The sequence below is a fragment of the Ammospiza nelsoni genome, chromosome 3, assembly GCF_027579445.1.
Source record: "Ammospiza nelsoni isolate bAmmNel1 chromosome 3, bAmmNel1.pri, whole genome shotgun sequence".
In the NCBI taxonomy this organism is placed as follows: Eukaryota; Metazoa; Chordata; class Aves; order Passeriformes; family Passerellidae; genus Ammospiza; species Ammospiza nelsoni.
In genome coordinates, this window is record NC_080635.1 from 108,316,393 (window position 1) to 108,342,140 (window position 25,748).

Below are 25,748 nucleotides of genomic sequence, written 5' to 3' on the forward strand. Positions count from 1 at the left end.
CCTGAGGGGAAATAGAACAAAATTATCACCACAATTTCTTGTTCTTTCATGGAAGGAAAAGAAGGGAAAGCAGGAGGAGCTGCTCCCAGGGGTGCAGGGAGTGCTTTGTTTCCTTCCTGCCGTTTCACTGGGTTGCTGGAGAGGCTCTGCCAGCTGCAGGGCTGTGCTCTGCCATCCTGGAGGCACTGCTGGTCCTGGATGTGTCCTGCATCCCTAGGAGTGCCACAGGCACTGGGAATCAGAGAGCATTTGAAGGGGCAGAACCAGCCCTGATGTTATTGCATCTTGGTGACCTGTTCCCTGTTTGAATTCTTGGGATAAAATGGGGCAGCTTCTGATCAGCCATTCTGGGTTTCTTGCTTGTCAGCACTCTCTGTGGTTAAATAATCCATAGTTGGAGGGCTAATTCTGTTTTACAGAATGGTTTTGGTTACCCACTTGTGAGAACTCGTGAATCCTTGTGAAGGGACAGAAGATGTTAATTAGTAAAGAAAAAATTAATTACAAAGATAGTGTACCTGAAATGACTTAAAAAACTTTCTTGTTTGCCTGAGTCATTTCTATACCTTCCTTCTGTCCTCTTTATTTACCAATAAACTCTTCAATGCAATCCTTCTTAGTCCATATAATACTTAAAAATCACTGTAGTTTTTTATTACAAGAATTGTGATTCTTGGCTATTTGAATTATTAGCATGCAGTGATGCACACACATTTTTTGATCTGGAAGTACTGCTCCCCAGGATTTTTGCTGTATGTGTGTAGCCTCTTGTTTCATGATCTTTGATGATGCAAGCATCCTGTTCACAAGCCTGCTTTTCTTAATATCTTTTGCCCACCCTTTAAACATAATCTGTAGATATCTGAGATCTGCAGATCGAAAACTACTCTAGTGCACACTCTTAAGGTGGTGGAGGTTTTTCATCTCTTAGTAATTGTGGCATTAATTCTAAATGTGCTAAGAGCTGCCTCCAAGTTTTGTGTGCCATAGCTTACAGGGCAGAATAGACTGCTTGCTGAGTTTGTGGAAGGGTAATTCAAAACTCAAGAAAGTTATAATGCAATTTTTGAATTATTTAGAAATTAATTTGACTTCCTTATGATGAAACCCTGCTTTGTTTTTGCTTGGCCTTTTGAGAAATAGCTTGAGGATATATCCTCAGTTCCCTTACATCTTCTTTTCACAACAAAAAAATGCTGTAGAGATAGACAAACCTGTTTAGAATTCCTGCAAATAGTATTTTTCAGGCTTATGTGTTTGTGAAGGTTGAAATCTCTGGCAGTGCAGCTGTGCCAGAGTCCTGGCTGCAGACCCTGGTGCTCTTGGAATCAGCGTCTCCAAATGGACTCTGTAATTTTCCTCAGCTGAGTCACTTCCTTACCATGAGCTGCCCTAAAGAGATTATTGCTTCTGCTTTGCTTTCTAGGGTTTAGCCTGCACTGCCCCCCTCCTTTTCAAAATAAAAACTCATCAGAAAACCCTTTCTACAAAAAGTTGAGTTCAGAGGATTTCAGAAAACTGGATTATTGGTGGCCTTTTTTTAAGGGACTATTGAGGTTTGTGTTCCTCATCTGTTTCTTGCTGCTGATTTGAATGAGAAGCCAGCAAAAAAAGCATGTTGGTTTTGTTTTAAGTAGTGGTTGAAGTTGTTTCCAGCTGCCAAGAGAGCATGAATGTAAGAGATACTTCAGGTGATAGCTGTCCATAGAATCTTTGGAAGTATATGGTAATAAATCTAAGATGTTATATATAACTTTTCTTCATGACCCACATTTCTTGCTTAATTATTGGATAAAATACAAATTAGTCAAATCTGAAAGCTTCTGGATTTGTCAGAATAGGTGTTTACACCAGTGCAAAGTTAAGATGCACTTCATAGAAAATAGACTTTTCAAGAGGAAAAAATAATTATTAAATCTGTTGTATACATGTGTTGTACACACATATATGGTATATACAACAGATTTATGAAAGGTTGCCTCAGTTGCTCTGAAGAAAGATGACTTAATAAGTTTTAAGGTATCAGCCAAAATGAAGCTATAATAACGTAGCTATGTTAGCTTGCTCTTGTTAGGCCAGGTAACAACAGAAGTAAAAATGTCACATGCCCTTTTATCATTTACAGTCTTGTCTGTGTAGGAAGGCCAGTTGAGAGTTTCCAAAAACCTGCAAAAATTCTTGAATGACAGATTCAAGAATTGAGACTGTAAGTGAAAAACTATATGAAGGTGGTGTTAGTACTGAAATTAATTGTGCCACTGTGTGCACACTAATCACTGTAGTGGAACATCCAGCTGCAATAATGAGATGCTGTGTTGTGAGCAGGATTCCACCATGTTCCCTTGCTATGGTAGCAGGTGGTAAATTTGCTTAAGCTTGCATATTTTGTTACATTGTAGAGTACTACAGTTTGTGTGTGGCATATAAATCCATTTTCATTTAGCTTGGAAATGTTTTCTTCAAGCAGATTCTCATTTGTAAAAATGAGTAAAAAAAAAAGATTCCACAGAGACAGGTTGATGATGATGATGATGATTATTATTATTATTATTATTCCTGTTTCGAAAAAAAACCCACTTCTTTGTTACATGATAGTTCAAGTTTAAAAAATCCTTATTTCCTTAAAGTAGCCAGCTGTCCCCTGAAATGGTTCATTCCAATCAGTGTCTAAAGGCAAAATCAGTACATAAGAGCCAAATGGGCCTTTTAGGAGCAGAATCAGCATGGAAGTGAAGGTGGGGGTGTGCAGAACTGGAGATGGGAAGGAGATGGTAACAGGTAATACTGATGTGAGCTAGGTAGTTTGTGGGACTGGGGCTGACTGAATAAAGAGCATTGGTGGGTGGGCAGTGTTCACCTTTGGTGACAGAGGCAGGGCTGCTTCTGACCTGATGCTTTCTGTGCACTGATAACTTCAGTGCTTTTAGGCAGGTCTGCAGCATGCTGCTGCCCCAAACCAAAGCTTTTACCCCCATTTCCCCTGCAGAAAGCTAGAGAAGCTGCTTTAAAGTGCATATTCCACAGGATGCAGAGGAGGGGGAGTACCAAACATGGGTGAGCTGCAAGCTGACCGAGAGGGAAAACAGCAGAGGCTGTAGCTGAGTGGTCCAGGGTGCTTGGCTGGCCAGAGCTCTGCTTGGCTGGGGTACAGCTCTTTGCTGGGGCTCACACCCTGGCAGCCACCCAGGAGCCCCAGGCACTCTGTGCATGGGGATGTGCAGTGTCTGTGGAAGCCAGCACAAATGAAAGTGTGTGGCACAGCTGTGGCTGCACTGAAGTGTGGTGAGGCCATGGTTTGGTGCTGAGAGCCAGGCTCCCTGTGGCTGTGCTGTGACTGGAGCCCCAGGGTGCTCCCTCCCGGGACTGGGCTCTCTCTGACAAGACAAGCACTTGTAACATTTCCCCTCTTGGTTTGCAGACAGACAGCACTCATGACACTGCTGAGACTGCTGAGATGGTCAAGCAATGTGGCCAGGAGAGTTCTCCTGAGGATGCTGTAATAGACACAGCCCTGGAGACCTGTTTGGCAGAATGTGCCAGTAAGATAATTCTGCATGTCACAGTCTCTTTCCACAAGGGAAGAGAGCCACTCTGAAAGAAAGACAAAAATGGGGAAGGTACACAGGTGGGCCTAGCCCAACCCTAGGCCACACCCTTTCTCAGAGGTATTCAAGACAAATTCCTTCAGATTTTGGAATTAAAATTTCTTGCATCAGTAAGTATTCTTAAATATGCAGCAAATTGAGTATGTCTAGGTTATTGTCAGTGTAGGCATTGAACGTCCAGAGATTTTTTTTTTTTGCTTTATATATACTTGTAAATCATTTATGGAATATCTAGAGTGTAAACTTTCACCCACTGGTTCTATATCTCATGCCTGTATCCATTAATACATAGTTGGGTTTGGGGACTCTTGTCATCCCATATTGACATTCCCTGGGGACACACAGCTGGTGTTTAATTATGTCTGATCTAAGTTTGCCAAAACTCTCCCCAACAATTGCAGCAGAATTCTTCAGCCAGAACTGCTAGAGAGGCACCATTAAGTTGAAAGTAATGTAAATTTCAGAAAACAATGCTTCTTCAAGTATAAAACATACAAGGTTTTTTAGCTGTTGTTGATTTGTCTGCACTGCTCTGTACAAGCCGAAGTAATGGGAGTCTCCAAGGCTCTGGACTGCGTTAACAGATTGAATCCCTATTTATTATTTTTTCCTTGTGAAAAACCCCAATCACTTGTTTTCAAAATTTTTAAAAGTTTAATAGTAAAATAGTAATAAAATGGTTATAAAAATAGTAATACAATTAGTGTAATAATAATTTGGACAATTTGAATTAGGACAGTATGAGACAACAAATACAAAGAGCTATGGACGTCCGGGTACCTTTTTCTGTGCAGCACGAGCCCAAAAAGGACCCCCGTTAACAAAGGATTAACCCTTAAAAGCAACAGCCTGTTGCATAGTCATACAGCTCATACATGATGCATAAATTGCGTTTTTCACATTCCTGAAGGGGAGCTGTGGCTTTAAAAGAAAGGGATGCTGCCCCTGACTCCAGCCAGGGCTCTGCCAGGGTGCAGTTTCAAATTACCGAGGCTGGGCACTCCTGACCCCCTGCACCCACACCGGCCTTGTGGTGCTCTGCCTGCAGGGTCACCAGTGCTGATCTAATTCCTCAGAGAGCCACTCTGGGGAGCGTAACTGAGCACAAACTAATCCTGCAGGAGTGAAAGGCACCGAGCAGCAGCCGGACAGGGAGGTGGCAGAGTGGGGGACGCCGCTGGTGACAGCTCAGTGGGTTTGTCTGGAGCGAGGAACCCCACGGGCGGCTCAGCGTGAGCCGTGTTGTGCTCTCTGCTCGACGTGGCACAGACGTTCCCTGCTGGCAGCAGCTTTTTGGCCTCTGCAGTAGGAGCCAGAGGAAGTCTGCCCTCGCTGGTGGCAGGTGCTGATTTAAGAGCCAGCGGGGTTCATGGGAGGAAAGTGTCAGGAACACAAAACCCAGCAGGGAGTTGGGTTTGGCCTCCAAAAGGCCAGAGGTATAATTAGGCATCAGCAAGACCTCGCAGAGGGTTTGGGGAGTGTCCCAGGCGAGGTCTTTTCTATTTGAGCTCCCTCTGTCAGACTGCCAGTGGATCCCGCTGCACACAAGAGCCGTGGTCCTGCCTCTTAGCAGGGCTGCAGCCTGTGCTTTCCCTGGCCAGGGAGTGAAAATAGGATGCAAAAAGCAATCCTACCTATTTTAGATGCTTTGGTGCCACCACACCATTAACTTGTCTCTGAAACTGTTCAGCACCAGAAGTTGGCAGCTGACTGGGAAGGTGAGCGGCGTTCCTCAGCTCTGTGCCTGACATCCCTGTGGCACTGAAGAGCAGCCTTTAAAAGCTGCAGTGCTCAGGCTTAACTCACTGCCAACTTCCAGTCTGGCATTTAGTATGTATGCAGTGGTCATTTCTCAGTTCCCTTCCTGCCTTTCAGCAGTTGTTCCTCAAAATTTGCAAAATGCAAGCAGTAGGCTTGGAGGAGTCAGCTGTGGTGCCATCACAGCTCTTCCTTCCCTGCCAGCTCCTGCCAAACAATCTGTTTCTTTTTTTTCTGCTTCTGTTGCATTTGTTTGAAGTGCTGTGAACAATGTGAAGACAATTGGAGATACGTACAGAAATTAGTATTTCCCATTGTAGTGCTCAGCTATTTCACATCAATCATATTATCGGAAGGGTGTTACAGTTTCAGAGGTTCATTGGGAGCGTAAATGTACTAAAATTATAGCCTGCATTCTTCATGACAAGGGAAAAAATAACATAAATTTCACATACAGTAACAGAAAACCATATTCTTTCCATCTGATTTTACCACATGCTCTAATTACAGTGTGTTTGTGTGTCATACAGAAGAAGTTAATATTTCAGATTTCTTAATGACAGATCTTCAAAGGAATTTTTCCCACCAAATGGGAAGGATTAGATAGAATCAGCACTTGAAGTTAGTAGTACTGTAATGCTGGAAGGCAGACCTAAGTGTCAGTAACTTTGTGAAACTCAGTCTACAATATTGTGTTTTCCAGGCTTCCAAAAAAGGGAATATATATTCCCTGGTGTTTCCAGATATGTGTATTTTCCTAGTCATTGCTAGGAATCAGTGAGTTTTCAAAGGATTTATAAGTGCTGCTCAAATATAAAAGTAAATTATAAAATGCTATTTTGCAATGTTGAGATAGTAAACTAGCATTATTTTGAATCTTTCAAACACCCTCAGTTACTAAGAAAATTGAACAGGTGTCTTAAAAAACTTCACACAAACAACCAGTTCATTTAAAAAAAATTAATTTATGGTAAAGCTCTAGAGTGATACTAATGTTATTCAGAGTTCCTTTTGTACAAAGAATGTGGTACTGGCAACTAAAGTCCTGATTTATTGATGACTTCCCTTTCTATAAGACAGCTTGTGGTTTTCTTCTTGTCATCATCATCAGCAGAGGAAAGTTACCAGCTGAACTAATTAATTCTGCAAGACTTCATAGGAAAAAAATAATTTTGCATCTATTTTTTTCTAACTGATACCCATGTGATTTAAGCTCTGGAGGCAAGAGGCAGGGTAAGGTATGGAAATGCAGACAGCTGCCTCTGAAAGAAACAAAGCTTCAAGGAAACTTAACATGCTGAAATCAAGGGGGGCACATAATCTCCATCCTAGGGTGCTAAAGTACTGAGTGTCACATCAGTTCAGGATTATTAACAGTTTTTGCTTTGAGATATGGACTTAGGACTAAAGAATGTTCATGAAAAAGGGATATAAAAACTGCAAGCAATGGCAATCAGTCCTGTCCAATTTCAAAATATTTATGACAGCTTTGCATCCTGCAAATAGAGAAGACAGGAAAATTATAAAAAGTGAATGAAGTGCAATGTTAGTTTATCAGTTCCAAATTGTGCCTTATTTTTTATTATTTACTTTATCTAGTATTTGTATTCTGTTAACTGGATCATTTTCTTAGACAATGGAAATATACTAAAGGTAGTCTGGCCTTCAAAAATGAACTGTTACAATGTGCAAAGGAAAATTATTTGTTAAAAGAAAGTCCAATACAGGAACTATGAAATAGTTGAAAAATAGTTTACTTGGAGGAAAAAGAGCTTTGCTTGGTTTTGAACCCTCCCCTGTGATTTATTATTTAGAAATGGAAATGGTTTTAACAACACAGTGAATATAAAAGTTCTGTGCCTTGTGCAGCATCTCTCACTTATGCCAGCACCACCACACAGATAGCCTTTAAGAACAACAATATTAGAGAAGTATTCAAGTAAAAATAATTTTCCTAAGTTGCACCCTACTATTTATGTAAAAGATAAAGGGGTAAGGGACAGAATTTAAACTTGACATTTGTAGGAGGAAGCAGAAGTTATCACATCCTGCCTTTTCTTCTGGTGTGTCTCCTGTGGTTGCCCTTGGTCACTGGGGAACATTGGGGTACATTGATCTTCCCCTTTTCCTGCCTGCCATGGTTGCCCCAAAGTTATTGTGTCAGGTTACAGGAACTCTGGGAAAGAGTAAAGAGTTTGGCTGGAATTTAGCTGGATTTTGGGAGTCTGTAGAACAGTGGAAGCAGCTCTTTTGACAGCATCTAGAGCAGTTTGGGGAAAGAAGATAAATTATCAGGTCCTTGATTCTTTACTCCAGTTCATGCCTAGAGCAGGCTAAGCTCTGCTGAGCTTCAGGTGCCTCCTGACTCTCCTTCCTAAAGGCACACACACTAACTGGGAATGGCAGGGGTGTAATCTATTTCAATGAGTAGTGTGTCTCCTATACCAGATGAGCCTGGGAATCAGGTAGTAGGATTTCCTTCCTTCTTTACTGTGCCAGTGTAGTGCAAAAGCAAACCACTTGGAACAGATCAGAGAATTTGCTCTGAAGTATTGATTATGGTTTCTCAGCTCTTTTAATAGCCTGATCAGCCTCAGTGTTGCCAAAGCCTTTGTGCAGTTTCTGTAGGAGCAGATAATTGTTTGCAGCATCCCTCTAGTGCCATTCACAGGTTGTGCTAACTGCAGTGTCAAGTCCTCTGCAGAGAGGGAGGCACATTGTCTGGTGCTCAGTGATGCAATTCAGTAATTCCTGGCTGCTGCCTCCTTTTCCTGAGATGCAGTTTGCTTTCCTGATGGCAGGCCCATTGGGTAGGAAGGGCTGAAGAGATGGCTTTGTGCTTTCCTCATCCTGTGCAGAGCAGCATGCACCACAGTTGGAGTAGACCGGGAGAACAATACTCCTTTCTCCCAAAATGATGTTATCTTGCACAGCAACTGGAAACCTGCTAGGCAGCCAGCTGTAGTCTCGTGGATTTTCTATTACCTCTGTTAAGTCATGTGTTGCAGCTTTTCATCAGGAAATGTTTGACAATTCTGCATCATTGCACTGGCACTGCGAGGTATCATCCTCTACATCACAAATGCTGTTCAAACAGGTCTTGGCATGTAACAATTTGCAAGCACCCCCTTATTTCTCGGGCAGGGTCATTGGCTGTGGGCTGGCTTTGCTCAAACTCCTCTTACTTCCTTTTTCATCTTAAAGGCACAAAGGAGGTCAAGACAGGGAAATTTGACCAAATTTTCAGAAGGCAATGGTCATTAACAAAAATGATGCACTCACAGGTTACCTGGGTTTGGTAGGAAAGAAATTACAACCTGACTGTTGATGAAGTCAGTGATGATTACTTGTGTGATTAAGAACTGCTGGGGCAGGATCTGAGGCTGCAAGGGAGGGAGAATCTGAGGCTTTTGATTAATATTTGGGGTAATGACCCTGAGGTAATGTATGATGTGCTATATAGGTCAGAGTTAGGGTTTGGTTTCCCTCAAGAACCAACAGATCAGGATTTTAAGAAGGGCAGAGGAAGAATAGGGGAGTAGAATGGACCTGCTGCTGCTGCTGCTAACAACCATTAAAAAAATACAAAGCCAGCTGCTCTCAGAGCAGAGCTTGATCCTTTCAGTGCCTTTAACAGCACAGTATATATTCAGAGGAGGGGAATTCATGAGGCCCTATGGACCTACACCATGGCATTACAAAAAAATGCAAACCCGAACAATGGGTGGCCTCAGCGGTTCCATCTGGCTCGCCATTAACAAGGTTAAAGTAAAGTGGGTTTCCTTGGCTGTGTCACACACAATTTACACTTCAGATGCTTTAACTTTGGAGCCAGACCGAAGGGAGCACCACTCTAAACGCACGCGGCAAGAGTCGCCTAAGATGTGTGGTAAGCACATTTGGTATTGATGCTCTTTCAAAGATCCAGAGTGGTAGCATTTAGATAATTTTAAAGTACTATTTCCAAGTGCAGATGTTTCTTCCTAAATATTTTTTTTTAATCCTGTCAACAAACTAGAATTGCAGTCGAATATTGTTTACTCCAAGTAATTTACAGGCACGGTAATATTAGAGGCTGGATTAAGTAACAGCAGAAATCATTAGAGGCCCTAGAAATGTTGACACCAGCATTTCTGACATGAAAACCTCAAAACTTCAAAGTATTCATTGAAGCTAAAAGGGATACTGATACATATAGGTGTATTCTGTTGTAAAGCACTCTGCTTTCAGAGCCACCAAAGCACTTAGTAGCAGAGTTAACCATGGCAGATAACAACCTCTAAAAAATTTTTGCTCTAGAGAGCCAGTGGTATGTCAACAGGTATGTTGGCCTGTTAACTTCTATGCCATTGAGTATAATAAGGCATGAGAATTATCCCAGCATATTGCAGAAATCAGGTTCTTTGTCCCAGCTTTGACATATTTAAGGGAACCCAAGCGTCCTCTATGGTGTCCCATTCTTGAATAAAAATGAATTGTTATTGAATGAGTATTAAAGTTGATAATTCAATCTCAAAGCTGTTTTGTTTGTAAGACAGGCATTTGAGCAGTTAAATCCATGGTAAAGAGCTAAGGTAATTTACAGAGTGAGGATAGACTGCTGTTGCTGCAGAGGTGTTCAAGGCATTCCTCAGAATGGAGCAAGTGTTGCTCTGGATGACCTGGCCATCTCGGCTGCCTCTGACCATGAATTGTGAGTTCAGTGGTGGAACAGAAGTTAATTCTGCTCCTGAAGTTAAACAATTATACTTGTGTACCCTAAGAGCAGCAGACATGGTTGACTCACAGTTATCCTGGCAGTGTCAGCAGGCTCACATGGGAAGGCTTTCAGGTCTTGCCATTCTGAGCTTCCTCCTTGCTGAGCTGTGCAGTGCTGCTGTGATGGACACACTTCCTCCTGAGCATCCTGGGGTTGGCATCAGCCTCCCCAGGGCTGAACAGTTGCTTTGTGCCTTCCAGGCTTTGCCAGCAGGTGGGACAGTGCCATTGCTGATGGCCTCCCTTGCCTTTACTAAGTGGCTTGGTGTGGGTGACCCTCTTCTTGTTTATCCCTCTTCTTACTCGGTTGTTCAGCTTTCTGACCCACCCTTATGGCCCCTCCATGCTGCCTTTTCATCTCTCTTGCAAAGACAGGAAACACAGAATGTGACACTTGAGTTTCTGACTATATGCATCAGTTCTGTAATCACAGCCGTGATTATTGAAACGTGCAGTAGTTTTACAAATTTACAATACTGTAAATTTGAGAGGCATGTCAAAGTTGCCAAGCTCCTCTCAAAGGTTTCCTCCCCACTGAATTTGAGGTAACTACAGGCAAAATAAATTGAGCTGAGAAGTCATCTCATGTAATTGGTGACAAACCATTGACATTCCCTTCTCCTATCCCTTTTTAGCTGCTGGTCTGTCCATGAGCAGCAGCTTTTTTCTGAAGCCGTACCTTAACAATAGCCTCAAAAGGAAAATAGAGAACTATTCTTGCTAGCCCTGACAGGTGCAGTGCTTCCACATGAAGCATTGCAATGGTAGGAAAATTAAGAAAGAATAACACAGCAAGGCAGAACGTGTGAAGGGGTAAAAGGAAAATAGTCAGACTGCAAGTAAAAGCATATGTCCAGCTGTAACTTGCATGAGCACGAGTGGGAAATGCCCTAGCCATGCTCTGCATAAGTGGAGGGACAGTTCATAAAAAAAGCATTAGTTAGCCTGAAATGGGGCTGGTGGATTTACGGGGAATATGTAAAAGAATGGTGAAAAAACCTATTTCCTTAGAGGAGGGATGTTAAGCATCTCTGTGCACTATATTTAGAGTGTATTTAACTCAAAGCGCACAGCTCAGCTACGTTTTGTCAGTTAAGTTCTTTTCCAGCTCATTGTCTCTAACTGAAAGGAAATTCAGCCACAGCCACACAAGACTAAGCTGAACATCTGCATCTTCTGCCTGGACTTGGAGTGTGTGATTCTTACATCCACTGTTCACTTACACACACCTACTGGTGGGGATCAGATGGAATATTATGATATTGACAAATTCATGAATCCAGATTGAAATCCGGTATAGATTTGTGTGAAACCAGGGGTAAATCCCAGGCAGTGTGCCTGTTCCACATTGTAGTTCCTCTGCAAGAGTGTTTGAGGACAATGGGAATTGCATTGCTAAATCTACTCCCTCCCACCTCCTGACAGTGTTTATCACACCCACAGTTGTGCCAGTGCAATGATTTATGATTTTGTCTCAAAACTGGAGGTGTGATATGAAGCAAGCTAAATAAATGCTACAAATAGGAAAAAAAAAAAAAAGTGAATTAACTGATTTTTTTTCCTTTGAGAATTGGCTAGCATTTTAGTGACTGCATGGATCATTACAGGGATCATCCTTAGCAGTTTTTGAAAGCAGTTTATATGCCTTTGGAAGCATTCTTCTTGGAAAGGGGGCTGTTTACTCAGTAATTATCTTCCACTTATTTTTATATTACCCAAGGAAAAGCTGTGAATGCAATGCTAAATATTTGAGCTGGAGTCCTGGTCACTTGCTGATGGTTCTGGATGGTTTGCAGCATTGGAGCAGGGTCCCTGACTCTCCCTGCATTCTGCCTGGCACAGCACACTGCTGCTGGCTTGTTTTGCAGTGCAGGGTATGAAAACAGAAGGGCACCCTGGGAACTGCTCCTGATGCTGCCAAGACAGCAAGCAGTGGTGGCACTCATTGTGCAAAGCTTTACAGGAAACTGGAATGAAATCCAAGCACAGTAGCTTATTGAGGACATTCTAGTTTAGATTTGTTTCATCGTTTAGAAAGTGTGTGCTTTCTTCATCTAATTCTCAAATCTGTGCTGCCTGCCAAGAGGGAATGTAAAAGACTTGTGGAGGGGATTTCAGCATTTATGTGAAGTCCAATTAAGCTCATGATAGCCCTCATTTTCTGTGTAATGTTTCTGATGTAATTGAAATTACTTTTCACAACTTGTCTATGACTTTTCATGATAATAGTTGGACAGTGGTGAAATAGCTGTAACAAAGAGAACAGTTTCAAAATCAGGTATTTTATGCATTTTTCAGCATGTGCTTAATTCCTGTACTAGTGAATGGCAATTTGTGGCCTGATCACCATGTGGTTGTACTTTTTTGTACCATAACTTTCCTTGGTGTACCAGATATAATCCTGAGGGGCACAGACTCAGATTTTCTAAGCTATGAGGACCTTGTTTAGCTCTGAAGTCAGTGGGACTTAGGCATTTAAATTCCTGTAAGCATTTGATTATACCTAACTGTGTCACACAGGCTGCCTATAACAGAGAAAGAAGTTTCCATCAGCAGCTTCTGAGCCTGGGAAGGATGAGACTTTTCATAAGGGAAGTTTGTGGGCTGTGCTTGAAATCCAGAGTGGCAGACACAGTTTCCCTTCATTTTGTGGTTATATGGGATTGTGTATTTCCAGGAAATTTGGATATTTTGGATAGAAGGTTTGTAAGGAGGAGAGCCAAAGGGACCTTGATTAGCAGCAAAGTCCTTTTAGGTTTTTAAGAGAGAGGTCGGTTCAATAAACAATTGATTTGTTCCTGAAAGTATCCAGGAATATTGTAGGAAGTGACAGATTTCTAAAGGTCCAGTCCCTTGTCTTCTATGGCTAACACTGTTCAGGTGTGACTATTTCCAACCTCACAAAAGGCATCTGGTTCCTAGATTTGTTGTTTAGGGGCTGCCAAGAGACTCGAATGTCAAATTTAACTTGCTGTCTTTGTCTTATGTCAGCTGAGTTTTTTACTGGACAGCAGCAACTCTGTGCTCTAGCTTTTACAGCTGAGCCCCTCAGGAATTACCAGGTTGACTTCTGAGTTCTCCTCTTCACTTGTATGGCCCAAGCCAGTGAGCACACTTCTAACCTACTCAAAAGGTCCCCCAGTTCACCACACACCTCCCCCTTGTGAAACTTGTGAAAGACAAGTTTGGATGCCAATCTTCCCTCCATCAGGAGATTGCTGTAATCTTCAGAGGGTTGTTCAGCCTTTTCAAGGAGGATTAGTAGGTTGTAGGTGAGACACCCAGGTTTCTCATCTTCACTCTCTGGGGAAGGAGGGTCAGTGACCACTTGAAAGAGCATTACACCCAGTGATGGAAGCAGCACAAGATGTGGGGGAGACTGTACCTGACAAGGACAGGCAGTGATGGAGGCTCTGGGATTCCATGAGGTGCAGAGGGTGAAGAATTCAGCTACAGAGCAGCTCCTGAGGTTGGTGGTTTGGTTTTTCCAGTGGTGCAGTGATACAGATACCCAACACCCACAGCCAGTACAATTTGTTATTGCACTCACTAAGGATTGTGGCACCCATGTGCCACCCCTCAGGAGCAGCTGTGACAAAGGACACTGCCACTGGAGGACACTGAGTGGATGGGAGGGACCCTGCTCCAGCCTGATGCTGAGAACTGTGCTCTCTCACACTGCCTGCCAGTGCGCTCCCTCCTTCCTCAAGCACTCGGTGTTTATCCAGAATGAAGAAAAGAATAAGTTCAGTTTGCTGTGAGTTCAAATCCCCTGCCCCAGCTGTGATACTTTAAGGTCTTGTGACAGAAGGATACTCTCAATCTTTCCTGCAGTAGATCTGTCACTAGAATAATTACAGCTCAATGAATAGTAAGAATTGTCTCCATAACCTTGTGGCAGTGTGGTAAATAATCATTAAAGCAGGAAGAAGCTGAGTTTCAGTCAGGGCTAATGGAGTCCTATGGATTTGACATGTTATATGTTCCATTCCTAGCTCCTGCAGTATGTCACAGTCACCTCTCTGTGTCTTCTAATGTGCCTCAGAGCCTGGGATCTGAGGAGAGCAGACAGGCTACCAGCATAACTGAGTAATCCTCTATTTTACTGGAAGTCAAGATTTTCCTGCCAAATTGGAAGAACTTGTAGCCAATCCCCTTGTAACCATTCCTGTGGCCTTTGCACACTTCACAGAGTGACTGCAGAGACACACGTGCCTTCTTCCACCCCAACCAGTGGTCTGGATTTATCACTAACAACTTTTGGGCTTGCATTAAATTATGGTGCCCTTTCTGCCTCTTCTTCCACTCTTAATGTACAGTGTTCCTGCCTTGCACAGTGAGTGCTACTGGATAACTGGAGGGCTGTTTCAGAGTATTAATGAATTGTTAAAACACAGACATGATGCTGACATTAATTATTCCTCTGGTTTGTGACTGCTTTTAAAATTGTAAATTCTGGGCTTTGGTGTGTGAATTTCTGATCAAAACTACAGGAAGTTGGTTGTGCTGTGTTCAGTGACCATATCCACTGTGTTTTCCTGTGGCAGCTTTACTCAATGTCCAGCTTGTAATCTGTTCTTCCCTTGCCATGATCACAGCTGGGGTGCTCTTGTCTGAATTGTTCTTTGCTTTCAAACATTTTATTTAAGTGTGGGGTTCCTATTTGATAACATCTCCTAATTCAGAGTTCATCAGTCAGTTCATCAGTCCTGCCAGAAAAGCTGATCCCTGGCCTATAAACCAGGGATCCTTAATTTTGAGATAATTCATTCTTTCTTAGTCTGAAAGGCTGAGCAAAAATGGGCAGAAGACACATCACTCCTCCACTCTTGCCCCAGTTCTTTGGTTTTCTTTGTGATTTATGCTGTGTTCTGCTTTCAAATGTTACATCAACCAGCAACACAAATTTACAGGTGGAATGAAGGAGCTTCAGCCTACGTTGCTCTGTGGCCCCACAGCTTGTACCAACCTGACCTCTGCAACCAGCCTTGGCTGCTGCTGTGTGACCTTTCAGAATTTGTACAGTGGGAAATTTTCTGTGTTACATTATTAAAGAGAACAGAAAATAAGCTCAGTGAAGTCATCAAAATTGCTCTGGATCTACGCCATTGTGACTGACATCAGAACTAAGACCATTAAGATGCTCTTTTTCTGGGAACTAGCAATATTTAAGAAAACTTTTATTAACTTCATTGTTATAATTTTACTGCAGTGATACCACTAAATCTACATAATCCAACCAAGAGGATAAAGTGATCTAGTTTACCACATATAGGGAAACTATATGTAGTAAACTAGATCATTATGTTCCATTATTTTTAAGTGTATACAGACAAAATTCAGAGATATGAGTATTAAACATGTGCATGAGATTTGCCATCCTGAGGCCAAACAAGGAAAAAGGAAACACCAAATTCTGAATTAACAATAATTTTTATATGCATAAATTGCTTTCTATTCTTGGGTACACAATTGTATTTGTCTTTTGTATATTAAGATATTATGTATCTTATGTACACAATTAATAGTGAGAATTAATGATGAGGATAAATCCGGTGGTGATGTAGGGCAGAATAGTAGAAAATGGCATTATTTCTCTTTTAATGCTCAGGGATCAGGCAGTGTGGGACAACAAGAATACCTGCCTCAGGTGGGAATTAAAAGCTTTAACATATAAGGCTTAATCCTGTTGCAGGCGAAATCCTCTTTTCATGCTTTACTGTTGCTTCCGCATTTTAATGTGAAAGTTGCAAAATAATTTTTTTCTCTTCAAGATACTGAAAGCCTCTTAAAAATGTGTTAGAGAAAATGCTCAGCCTAGCCATTTAGTAATAATGTAAATATATGAAGCTGGTCCATTTTAGACATCTTAAGGTGCAAGTTCAGAAAAGTGAATAAGGTGGCTGCTTCCTTTCTCAGTCAGTGCAATCAGAGTGATGCAGATTTTCCTTACCATTAAAGTGTGGCTATAGAGCATCTGAATTATTTAATTGTTCTTGTGGGTATTGAATGTATGAACTTACAGGTGCTATTTCAAGCAAAACCAAGCACCATGTTTGATGCCCTTTTGTTCCACATTTGGGATGGGAAGCCCTCCATGTGATTCATGTGACATGACTTTATCAGTGCCATTAGCTCTGGAAAGAACCGCTACAGAGATAGCTGGTGTGGTCTCCTCGTAGAGAGTGTGTCACAGAGACAGTAACCATCCCTTTGCTTCTGAAGAATGAAATGAAAATGTGAGCTGCTGGTTAAATCCTGCAATCCTTAACACTCATGAAGCCTGTATTCATGCAAGCCATCTAACTCAGTGTATGTAATGGGAGAATCCATTTCAAGGCCAGCATCTAAGTCAGTCTATGCTCCTGCAACCAGATATTTCTGAAACTTTGTGTGTGAAACTGATTTATATGAGGTACCTAAAGTCACACCACTCACAGCTGGTATTTGAGGAGGAAGAATAGGTTATGAACTCCCAGAATAACTCCTTTCCTTCTCTTTCTCTACTGTGGCCTGCCTCAGTGCTCCAGCCTACTGCCAGGATGCCATTTACTGTTTCCTGCTGTTGTGAGTTGGCGTCACTTGCATTTGCTGTATTTGTTGTATTTGCTGCTAATGTTAGCAATGAAATAAGGAACAAAACTGAAAATGCAATTTTTAACAACTGATTCCCAGTTACCTACTGCCTTTTATCTCATCTGTGGATTAACTGATCAGTGGATGTGGAAACCCTGGAACCAGCTCTGCTGAGAGGCAGATAAGGTCAGGCATGCCTCTTAGCTCATGACCAGCACCTCACTGACCCAGAAAGAGCTGAGCCGGTTTTATGCAGCGTGCATCCTTATCCACATGGCCAGGAGGCTCAAGCCACCTCGGCTTCTAGTGTTACCGAGGCAGGCTTCTGAAAACAGGGCACTCAGCAGGGCTTCCAGGCACGGGCAGTGAGGCCTGCAAGGCCCTGGCAGCCCAGCTGGCTCTGGCAGGGCACTGCAGACCTGGGTGCACACAGCAGCAGTGCCCAGGGCAGAGCCCAGGCAGCCTTGCCACCACCAGCAGGAACTGTGGAAAATACGTACTTTTAAAAAAATTATTGTGTGCAGAGCTGTTCTTGTTGAAAAACTGGGTTATTTTATTATTCCCACAGAAATTAAAGCTTACAAGGGAAATTTGTGGTTGAGAGTATTTGTGTGTGTGGTTTCATAGTGCAAAAAGATTAACAGTAGTAAACTTGCTTGAAATCATTTCATGTTTGAAATGTGTGATATATGGCTGTTTAAAACATAACTTCCTTAAACCATTGCTGATTTTGTATCTGCTTTATCTGGATGGGTTGAAACCATTAAAATATACACATTCTTTCCATGCTATATTGATACTATAGGAGCAAAACCATCCTTCATGTTATTTAGAAACAAAACTTCACTTTTTAAATTGTTATTTCAGGACTTCTTAGCTCTTAATATAAAGAAAACCCTTTGGTTGTAATAAATGAAAATGCATCCCAATCATTCCTCCATGAGGATGCATTTCTTAAGGATTTTTGTGTGATTGTGTGAAAAATAATTTTCCTCCATGCCTGTAAAGGGAGCTGAGTGGATAGTAGAGATAAGATTTAGTGGAAAGAAGAATGGAAACAACATCGTTGAGGTCGTTTTTTAAGATCTGCTGTCTCTGTAGTCCTTTCCATTTTTGTGGAGAAAAAGCTGCATTTTGTGCTTTTTGAACCACCTTTCTGTTTCATTGTTGCCCTTGGTTGTAAAAAAAACAAAACAAACCCCATCACCTTCCAGTGAAATTGTATTAGGAAATTTTAAACAATTTTATTTCTCATGAACTTAAGCTAAATTGTATCCTGACAGGCCTGATTTATCAGACAAATGCCGCACGTTGTTTGTCAGCCTCTTTGTTGGGGGGAAGGGGGAGGGGAAACCCGAGCAACAAAAGACCGTAACCTATTGATATTAGTTCTGTGATACACTGGGGAAAATAGATTGATTTAGAACTAACCACAGAAAACGAGTCGATCTGATGAGTTTACAACAGAGCATTTTTATTTATTTATTTGTAACAAGAGTAAACACCATCAATATTCCACCCTGTGTTATTGGAAGCCTCGCAGACAGTGCGGGTGGGTGTCAGTGTGATGGGGCTGTCTGTAAAAAGAAAGAAGGCAAGATTAAAAAAATGGAGGGACCTTGTTTTTCTCGCAAAATTGAAAGTCTTGGATCTCTGGTATATTATCATGAGTTGTAGGATTCACAGGAAAAATAATAGATGGGTGAGAATTTTTATTGTATTTCATCTTTTTTTTTTTTTCTTTAAGAGGTTATCTTTTTTTATATATTCCTGTTAAATATCTCAAAAAGGCAGTAAAGCACAGGAAATTTTCTAACTGAATTTCACTGAAAAATGCCAGCCTGCAATTAACTTTCCCAGCATGTTGCCTCTGCACAGTGTTTTGCATGAACGAGAAGTTTGGGTAGCAAATACTCACAGGACCAACACAAACCTAAATGTGGCACCAGTGTGCCATTTTCTGCATTGATAATACACTGTTTTACAACATTCTTGATTAAAAATACTTACTTACTAAACACTTAGTAAAATTAAACTGATTTTGTTCCCCATGGATTGATAGATGAGGTGCTAGTGAGGTTTTCTTCCTCATTGTAAGCCTGCTTGATGGACAAGCCATAAATGCTCTGATGAGGATTGTAAATAGTCCTTTCTCTAGTTTATTTAACAAGATAATTTCACATGACCTTAATTATTATTTCAGTAGTATTTCAGTGTTCACTACTTTTAATTCTAATACCTGTTTAGTGTGTTTTCAAAGTTGTCTGTATTCTCTCCTGCATTCAGCTACAGCTTAAGAATTAAAGGTTGATAGCCAGAGTGGTGTACACCCCAGCAATGCATTTGTGAGCAGGAACATCCCATCCATTTCCCTGTCAGGAGGCATGAGCAGAGTGTACACTCCACTCATCTTCTGTGTGTCTTGTCAGCTCACCAAAATGCTTTGGGTTGAAAGGAGCCTTAAAGACCATCTAGTTCCAACCTCCCCTGCCACGGGCAGGGACACCTTCCACTAGACTGGGTTGTTTGGAGTCCCGTCCAACCTGGCTTTTCAAGCTGCAGCAAAGACAATTTGAAATTAGCAGATCCTCGAGAGTCCAGAAGATCCTTTCTGAGGATCCTCCAGCACCTGCTGAGGTGTGGGAGGTCTTTGTCACTTGTCCCAGGTGGTACCTGAGCAAGCACCCTGAGCTTTTTTAAATGTCACATCCAGGTAGTGAGAAGCATCCCTTTGCAGTATTTCATGGCCTTATTTTCAAGACAAGTCACTGAAGCCTTAAACAGAGGAAAGAAATCTTAGTTATGTCTAAGATCCATTTTTCTGTTAAATCATGGATGGTTTAACTTCCCCTTACAGCCATTTACAAAATAGAATAATTGATCTGCTGCCTGTTCCATCTGCCTTTCTTCAGGTATGTTGTGAAAGTAATGCCTGGAAAGGACAGCACATTTAGGTACGATTTTAAACATTTCCTTTGTGCTTTAACTGCACAGTTGCGTTCAGTGTATTGTAACAGCATCTCATGTGCACACACTGCTAGGATTCCATGCCGTTTTCAAGGCATTAATGTTGCAAGATGGAGTATTGTTAGCCAAGAATCATTTTTTTGTGGTCTGATAGCATTCAGAAAGGAATAACAAAAGAGGAATTGGTGTGGCGTATATCCTGGTGAATTATTTTAGTCTTCCTCTGAGTGTACCCCCTTCCCTCCCTTTCCTATCCCTGTTAGATGTTAACCCCTTACTCCCTGCCTCCCCTCCCCCAAGTCAGTCACTAGGGTAATTTTACAGTTTTTTCTCTCAACAGATAACAGTCTGGGGTTACACATATTTTTTCTCTACTTGTCATATGTATTGGATTATCATCTAAATTGTATTATAAAACAGCTCAGAGAAGCAAGCAGTTGTATTTACTCTAACTACTGCTGCTTAACCCATCTGAGTTGTTACTGTGGAAAACATATTTGCAAGGCAAGGGTATTGTTGTTTTAAAAAGTTTAGGGCTGGGGTGTGCTTCCTGAGTAGGAGTATCTGATTGCTGGAAGAAGGAAAAAAGGCTAAAGACTAGATGGTATTATTTGGTTGTGAAATTGAGTATTTCTAATCAATTTCAGTCATTAGCTTTTTGCAATTAATACAGCATATTTTGTGTTGGAATCTGTACACTTCTGCTTCTTCATGTTTCCTTTAATATGTATAGTTTTGTGCAATCACAAATCCATAGTGAAGGAGAATTTAGGAGGTTTTCTTAACCTTGCTATATGCTCGCTTCTTTCTTCATTAGTAGGTATTATTGTTACGGTTTTTTTGAGAGTATTGAAATATAATGGTAGACTAGTTCCTCAAGGTGTTCCTCTATTAAGGTGTTCATCTTTTTTATATTAAAAAATCACCCTGATTCACCTTCCTGTCAGTGCTGTAGAGAAGAAAGGATTTCCCGTTAGGATAATTGCCATCTCTTTATATTTTTGAGCCTGAAGCTAGCTAGCAAATCATGGAAGCCTACTGTGAGAAAGACAATCCTATTTTAACAAATCCTTCTTACTTTTGTTCTTTGTAAGTGCTGATTCTATTATAATTGCACATTTAAGGGCTTTTTGTGTTTTATTCATCTCACGGTAGAATTTACATATAAACTTGTGTTTAATAAGCTAACATACATTCTTTCCGTGGTGCTTCAGAAGAGAAGAGATACTTGCTGTGGTTGCACTAATCTGGAGTTTCTGTGAGCAGAGTGGAATGAGAATTTCCAGTTTTCATGGCAGGATCAGCTTGTGTATTGTTCTGTGTGTGTATGTAGGTGGAGATGTGAATGTGTGAGCTCCCATGTGCACATTGTGCTCTCGGCTTTCGTGATGGTGTAACATAAGAACACGCAGCAGAGAGGAGCAAAGGGCTGAAGTGCTCAGAATGAAAGGGTTAATGCCATACCTTAATGTCTGGGGATGATGCCATGCTGTCATTTGTGAGCTCTGAGGTGGCTGACCACTTGCATTTTGGGATAAATCCCTTGGAAAGGGAAGGCGTTTCAGAGCGAGGTGTGATCTGTTCTCCTGGTAAGAGTGATTGATGAGGAATGAATAAATAGTTAAAAGAACTGAATAAATATCACCCTCCTCTGTAAGTCCAGGCAACACCCTGGCTGGCACATATATACTTTAATTTGACACTTTACCCAGATGCTTGATTTGGTTGGTAACAAAAAACATCCCCAAAAACCAAATCAGAGTTTCATCACAACTGCTTGTGACAGTTTTTCTTTTACAGTGACATTTCAATGAAAATTTAAATAAAAGCAAGGAATTACAATATTTTGCAAATAGGATGTATTGATTGAGTAGCTATGCAAAGGGTGACAGAGGCTGCTTGAGTGGAAGCAGGGGCCCTGACAGCAGGTTCTTTGCCAATTGGTGAGGTGAAATGGTCCACTGAATTGGATAACACAGCATACCATAGTGACTGATTAAATTGATTTGTCCATGGTTACTGCCTATCCTGCTACTGAGGCCCTCTACCCTATTTTCAAACTTTTTTTCTTTTTGCTAACTGTTCTAAATAGATGTGATATTAAGGGAGAAAATAAATGTGCTGATGCATTCACAGCCATAAAATTCCATATCCTGAATTAAGACAAAAAATACAATTTCCAGAATGTCTGCACACTCCTATGCTATACTGTTAGAATGCATTTATCCCAGGAACAAGTACACTGCTAGAAACCAATGACAAATAATAAGCATCATTCTCTAATATAACCTAAATTACAATCAGTACCACATCTGTGTATCCTTAGATGTATTTATTGAAAGGGGAGAAAGTAAAACACTTAAAAGATTTTTGCTGCTATTGTTTCATTTCTCCAATTGCAAGGCTTTATTTCCTTGCTACGTTTTTCAGAAGGTATTTAGAAAGCTTGTGGTGGAAGCAGCTGAATGCCAGTTAGGAAGACTGAATGCTGAACATACTGGCAAGTGAGGGTCACTAATTTGAAAATACCTGCAATGATTTGGCAAAAAGTAGGGATAATGTTTAATAACTTGAAAATTATTTTTTTTAACCATAGGAGAAAAAACCTTGATGTTTTGGTCTTAGATCAGGATGTTTGGATTTTGCAATGTACTTAGTATGTCATTTCCCTTCCTGTGCTAGGGAAATCAATACTAAGTGATAATGGGGCTGGTGCATGTTATTTTCTTTGTGATTCAGAGGAAGCTTTGTTAGACAGTGTTTGCCTTCATGGGTTAGTCTGTAGTATATGCAGACAGAGTAGTGTAAGCACAGTCTTCAAATTCCACTGAAAAATCACATCAAACTTCAGGGCAGTGGTGACATCAAAATGGAACCAGTTCACCTAAAATATGTTATTGCAGTTGTTGTAGAAGTGCAGAGTTCATTGTACTGGGCTTGGTTTCTTCTTACTCATTTTTAGGGAAGATACAACAATAAATCACAATAATTTCTGAAAGGACAATGAAGTTCTGTTCATTATTTAACTTCTGTAAATTACTGGTCAGTCTTGTAGGACATGATGGCATGCAGCATGCCATGAGAAACTTGTGCTGGTTTTTTGTTTGTCTGTGGAAATGAAGATATGGTTGGTATCTTGCTGCTAGTGATGAAGAGATGTGAAGTGGGAGGTGCCAGGCATTGTTTCTTGGAGTGGAATTACAAATGTTGGTATTTGCAGTCTTTTTTTAAAAGTTACACAGGTTTTATCAATAGCATTTCTTTGCAAGGTAAAGCAAATTCCATAGGTGAGACTTCAGTTATACATAAGCTTTGCTTGGATTAAACTTCTTGATATTGTATAAACTAGTAGGGACTTCTAAATCCTAGGTGAAATAGTCAAATGGTGCTTTGTTACTTCTCAGGAATCTGAAAGTGTAACACATCTTTATGTGGGCTTGATCCAGAGCACATTGCAGTATTTTGTTCATAGTTATAGTTACAGTCTTTTTTTTAATCCTTGACTCCACAGACCTAAGTATTTGTGAAATAATTGTTTTTAATTCGTTGGTGGTTAAGGGAAAGTAAAAAAAAAAAGACAAAACAAAAAAACCCCCCAGGTTTAGTTCTTTCCAGTAATGTTTGATTATTTGAAATGAAATGTCTATGCATTCAGTGCAAGTTTTATAAAACAAAGAAACAGAAAGCATACAAAAGCAGCCAAAGTTGAAAACTCGGTGGTGCACATAAGGTCACCATGCCAAAGGCGTGTAATTATTTCTTTGTATCGTATGTTAGAATAATGTAATCCAATAACTGGTGTTCCCGATGTGTGTTACAAAGGATTCTGTAAGGAATTGCTGGAGAGTTCTTCAGGACTCCCCTGGCTAACAAGGTTAAATAGAAGAGGTTTTGTGGGCTTCAGCCATTTCTGAGAAGTGTGGGAGAAGCCGTGTCCGTGTGGCTGGAGGGGCCTCTCTGCACCCCGGGCAGCGCATCCCAGGAAAGCGGCACCGCGGCCACAGCCCGCCGTGCCTGGGCTGAGCCAGAGGAGCCGAGGAGCCGGGATCTGAGACAATGCCGGGTCCTGGGGCAGAGCCGGGGTCTGGGACAGAGCCGGACCCTGGAACAGAGCCGGGTCCTGGGACAATGCCGGGCCCTGGGACAGAGCCGGTCCTTGGGACAATGCCGGGCCCTGGGACAGAGCCGGGATCTGGGACAATGCCGGAATCTGGGACAATGCCGGGCCCTGGGACAGAGCCGAGATCTGGGGCAATGCCGGGATCTGGGACAATGCCGGGCCCTGGGACAGAGCCGGGCCCTGGGGCAATTCCGGTCCTGGCTCGGGGCGGGCACCGCGCCCCTCCCCGGGCTCGCGTTTCCCCGGCTGCCGGCCCCGCGTCCCTCGGGCCCCGGTTCCGGGAGCGGCCCAGCCGGAGCATCCCCGCTCGACGCGGGACAGCGGGAGCGGGTGCCGGGGCTCGCAAGGACAGCGGGGCGGCCATGGCTGGAGATCTGGTGCCCTCTAGTGGGGCCGCGCCCGGGCCCGCAAGGAACCTTCCCGCTGGACGCTGCCTCGCGTAACTCCATCTCTGTCTCTGTTTGGTTTTAGATGCTACAACTGCGGTGGCCTCGACCACCACGCTAAAGAATGTAGTCTACCTCCGCAGCCAAAGAAGTGCCATTACTGTCAGAGCATCATGCACATGGTGGCTAACTGCCCCCATAAAACTGTCTCGCAGCAGCCCGCTAGTTCTCAGGGAAGACACGAAGCCGAACCGCAGCCTTCCACTTCTGCCTTGCTGAGAGAAGGGGGAGGATCGCACGGCTTCTCGTCTCCATCGTACTCTCAGGAAGGCAGGCCGGAGATGTCGGAGCGCTCGGGCAGGTCACCGCAGGAAGTGTCGTCGAGTAAGTTGTCTGCGTCGCCTGAAGAACCAAACAGAAAGGGGCCTTCTGTTCAGAAAAGGAAAAAAACTTAATGCATTTTTCATAATGTTCCGTTTTCTTTACCCTCTTGGGATGTCTACCTCATGCAAGTACAGGGGAAATAATTCATTATCAGTAGCTGACCTGGAATTTTAACTACTGTTGAGGAACTGTGAATGTTTTGTTGTTTTTTGTTGTTTGTTTTTTTTTTTTTTCTTTGATAGACAAATCACTCCAAACAAAATACATTTGAGCAGGGTGCATTATGTTTTACTTTCTGTGTGTATGTGTGAGTGTGCATGCGTGTGTGTGTGTATGTGTACATATCTATAAATATATATTTTTCCATCAGACCATTCTCCAGATCCCACCAGACATTACTGTGAAGCAAAAGTCACTGTACCCACCCAATGTTCCTGAACTCATTCCTAGAACCTGTTTCTAAATGTGTTCAGAAAGCAAACAAGAAAACCTAATTCTCTGAAATTTCACTCAGAAACAAACCAAGCAAGAACTGATAAACCACACAAAGAACTGAGATCAAGACTGTTACGTTTCTTGTGAACCAAAGGATACTTTCATATTTTAAAGCTGCCATATGGTACTAAAGATACTAAGACATCCCCCGTCCCATCAATTTGAATTAGTTCCTTTTTCATCGCCACAAAATATCAAAACCCTCCCCTCCCCATGCCAGTGCAGAGCAGTTTCATGACTCAAGACAACTCTCATTGCCACCACCCTTTGTTGGTGAGGAGTTTAAAGCTCCAGAAAAGACAATGAATGTGTAGTTTCTGTGATGGTTTTTCAAAACGTTTTGTTAAATTAATATGATTGTGACTGTAATTTAGATGTCTGTTGTGTAGGGGAGAATGTGTAAGTTGTTACCGAACAGACCCTTTTGAGTGGTGTCAGGATGCCATCCTGGTTAGCCATTTGTATACTGTGAACATTTAGGGTACCTTGGTGGCAGTAGTAGCCGCAGCAGCAGCAATTTCTCTTGGTCCCAAGTAGTGTCCCTCAATTTGAAGGGTCTTCCCCCTTATTTCCTATTGAAATACCGTGGAGAGAACTCCCTAGGGATTTTTATTGTTGTTGTCCATTTGGGTTTTCAAGAAAACAAAATGCAAAGCTAATGAGATCCTGGGCTGAATAGTTTCCTAAGACTAAATGTTG

At 41.9% G+C, this 25,748-nt stretch overlaps 1 protein-coding gene across 2 annotated transcripts in view; it reads left to right on the forward strand.

The window, feature by feature from the left end:
• The window catches only part of LIN28B (lin-28 homolog B), an 86,618-nt gene extending 61,993 nt beyond the window's left edge, over positions 1 to 24,625 (forward strand). For both annotated transcript variants that reach the window (XM_059469193.1, XM_059469192.1), the window contains exon 4: positions 24,256 to 24,625. In XM_059469193.1, coding sequence (XP_059325176.1) covers positions 24,256 to 24,625 — 370 coding nt within the window. The remainder of the gene's footprint in view (positions 1 to 24,255) is intronic.
• The last annotated feature ends 1,123 nt before the right edge of the window (positions 24,626 to 25,748 follow it).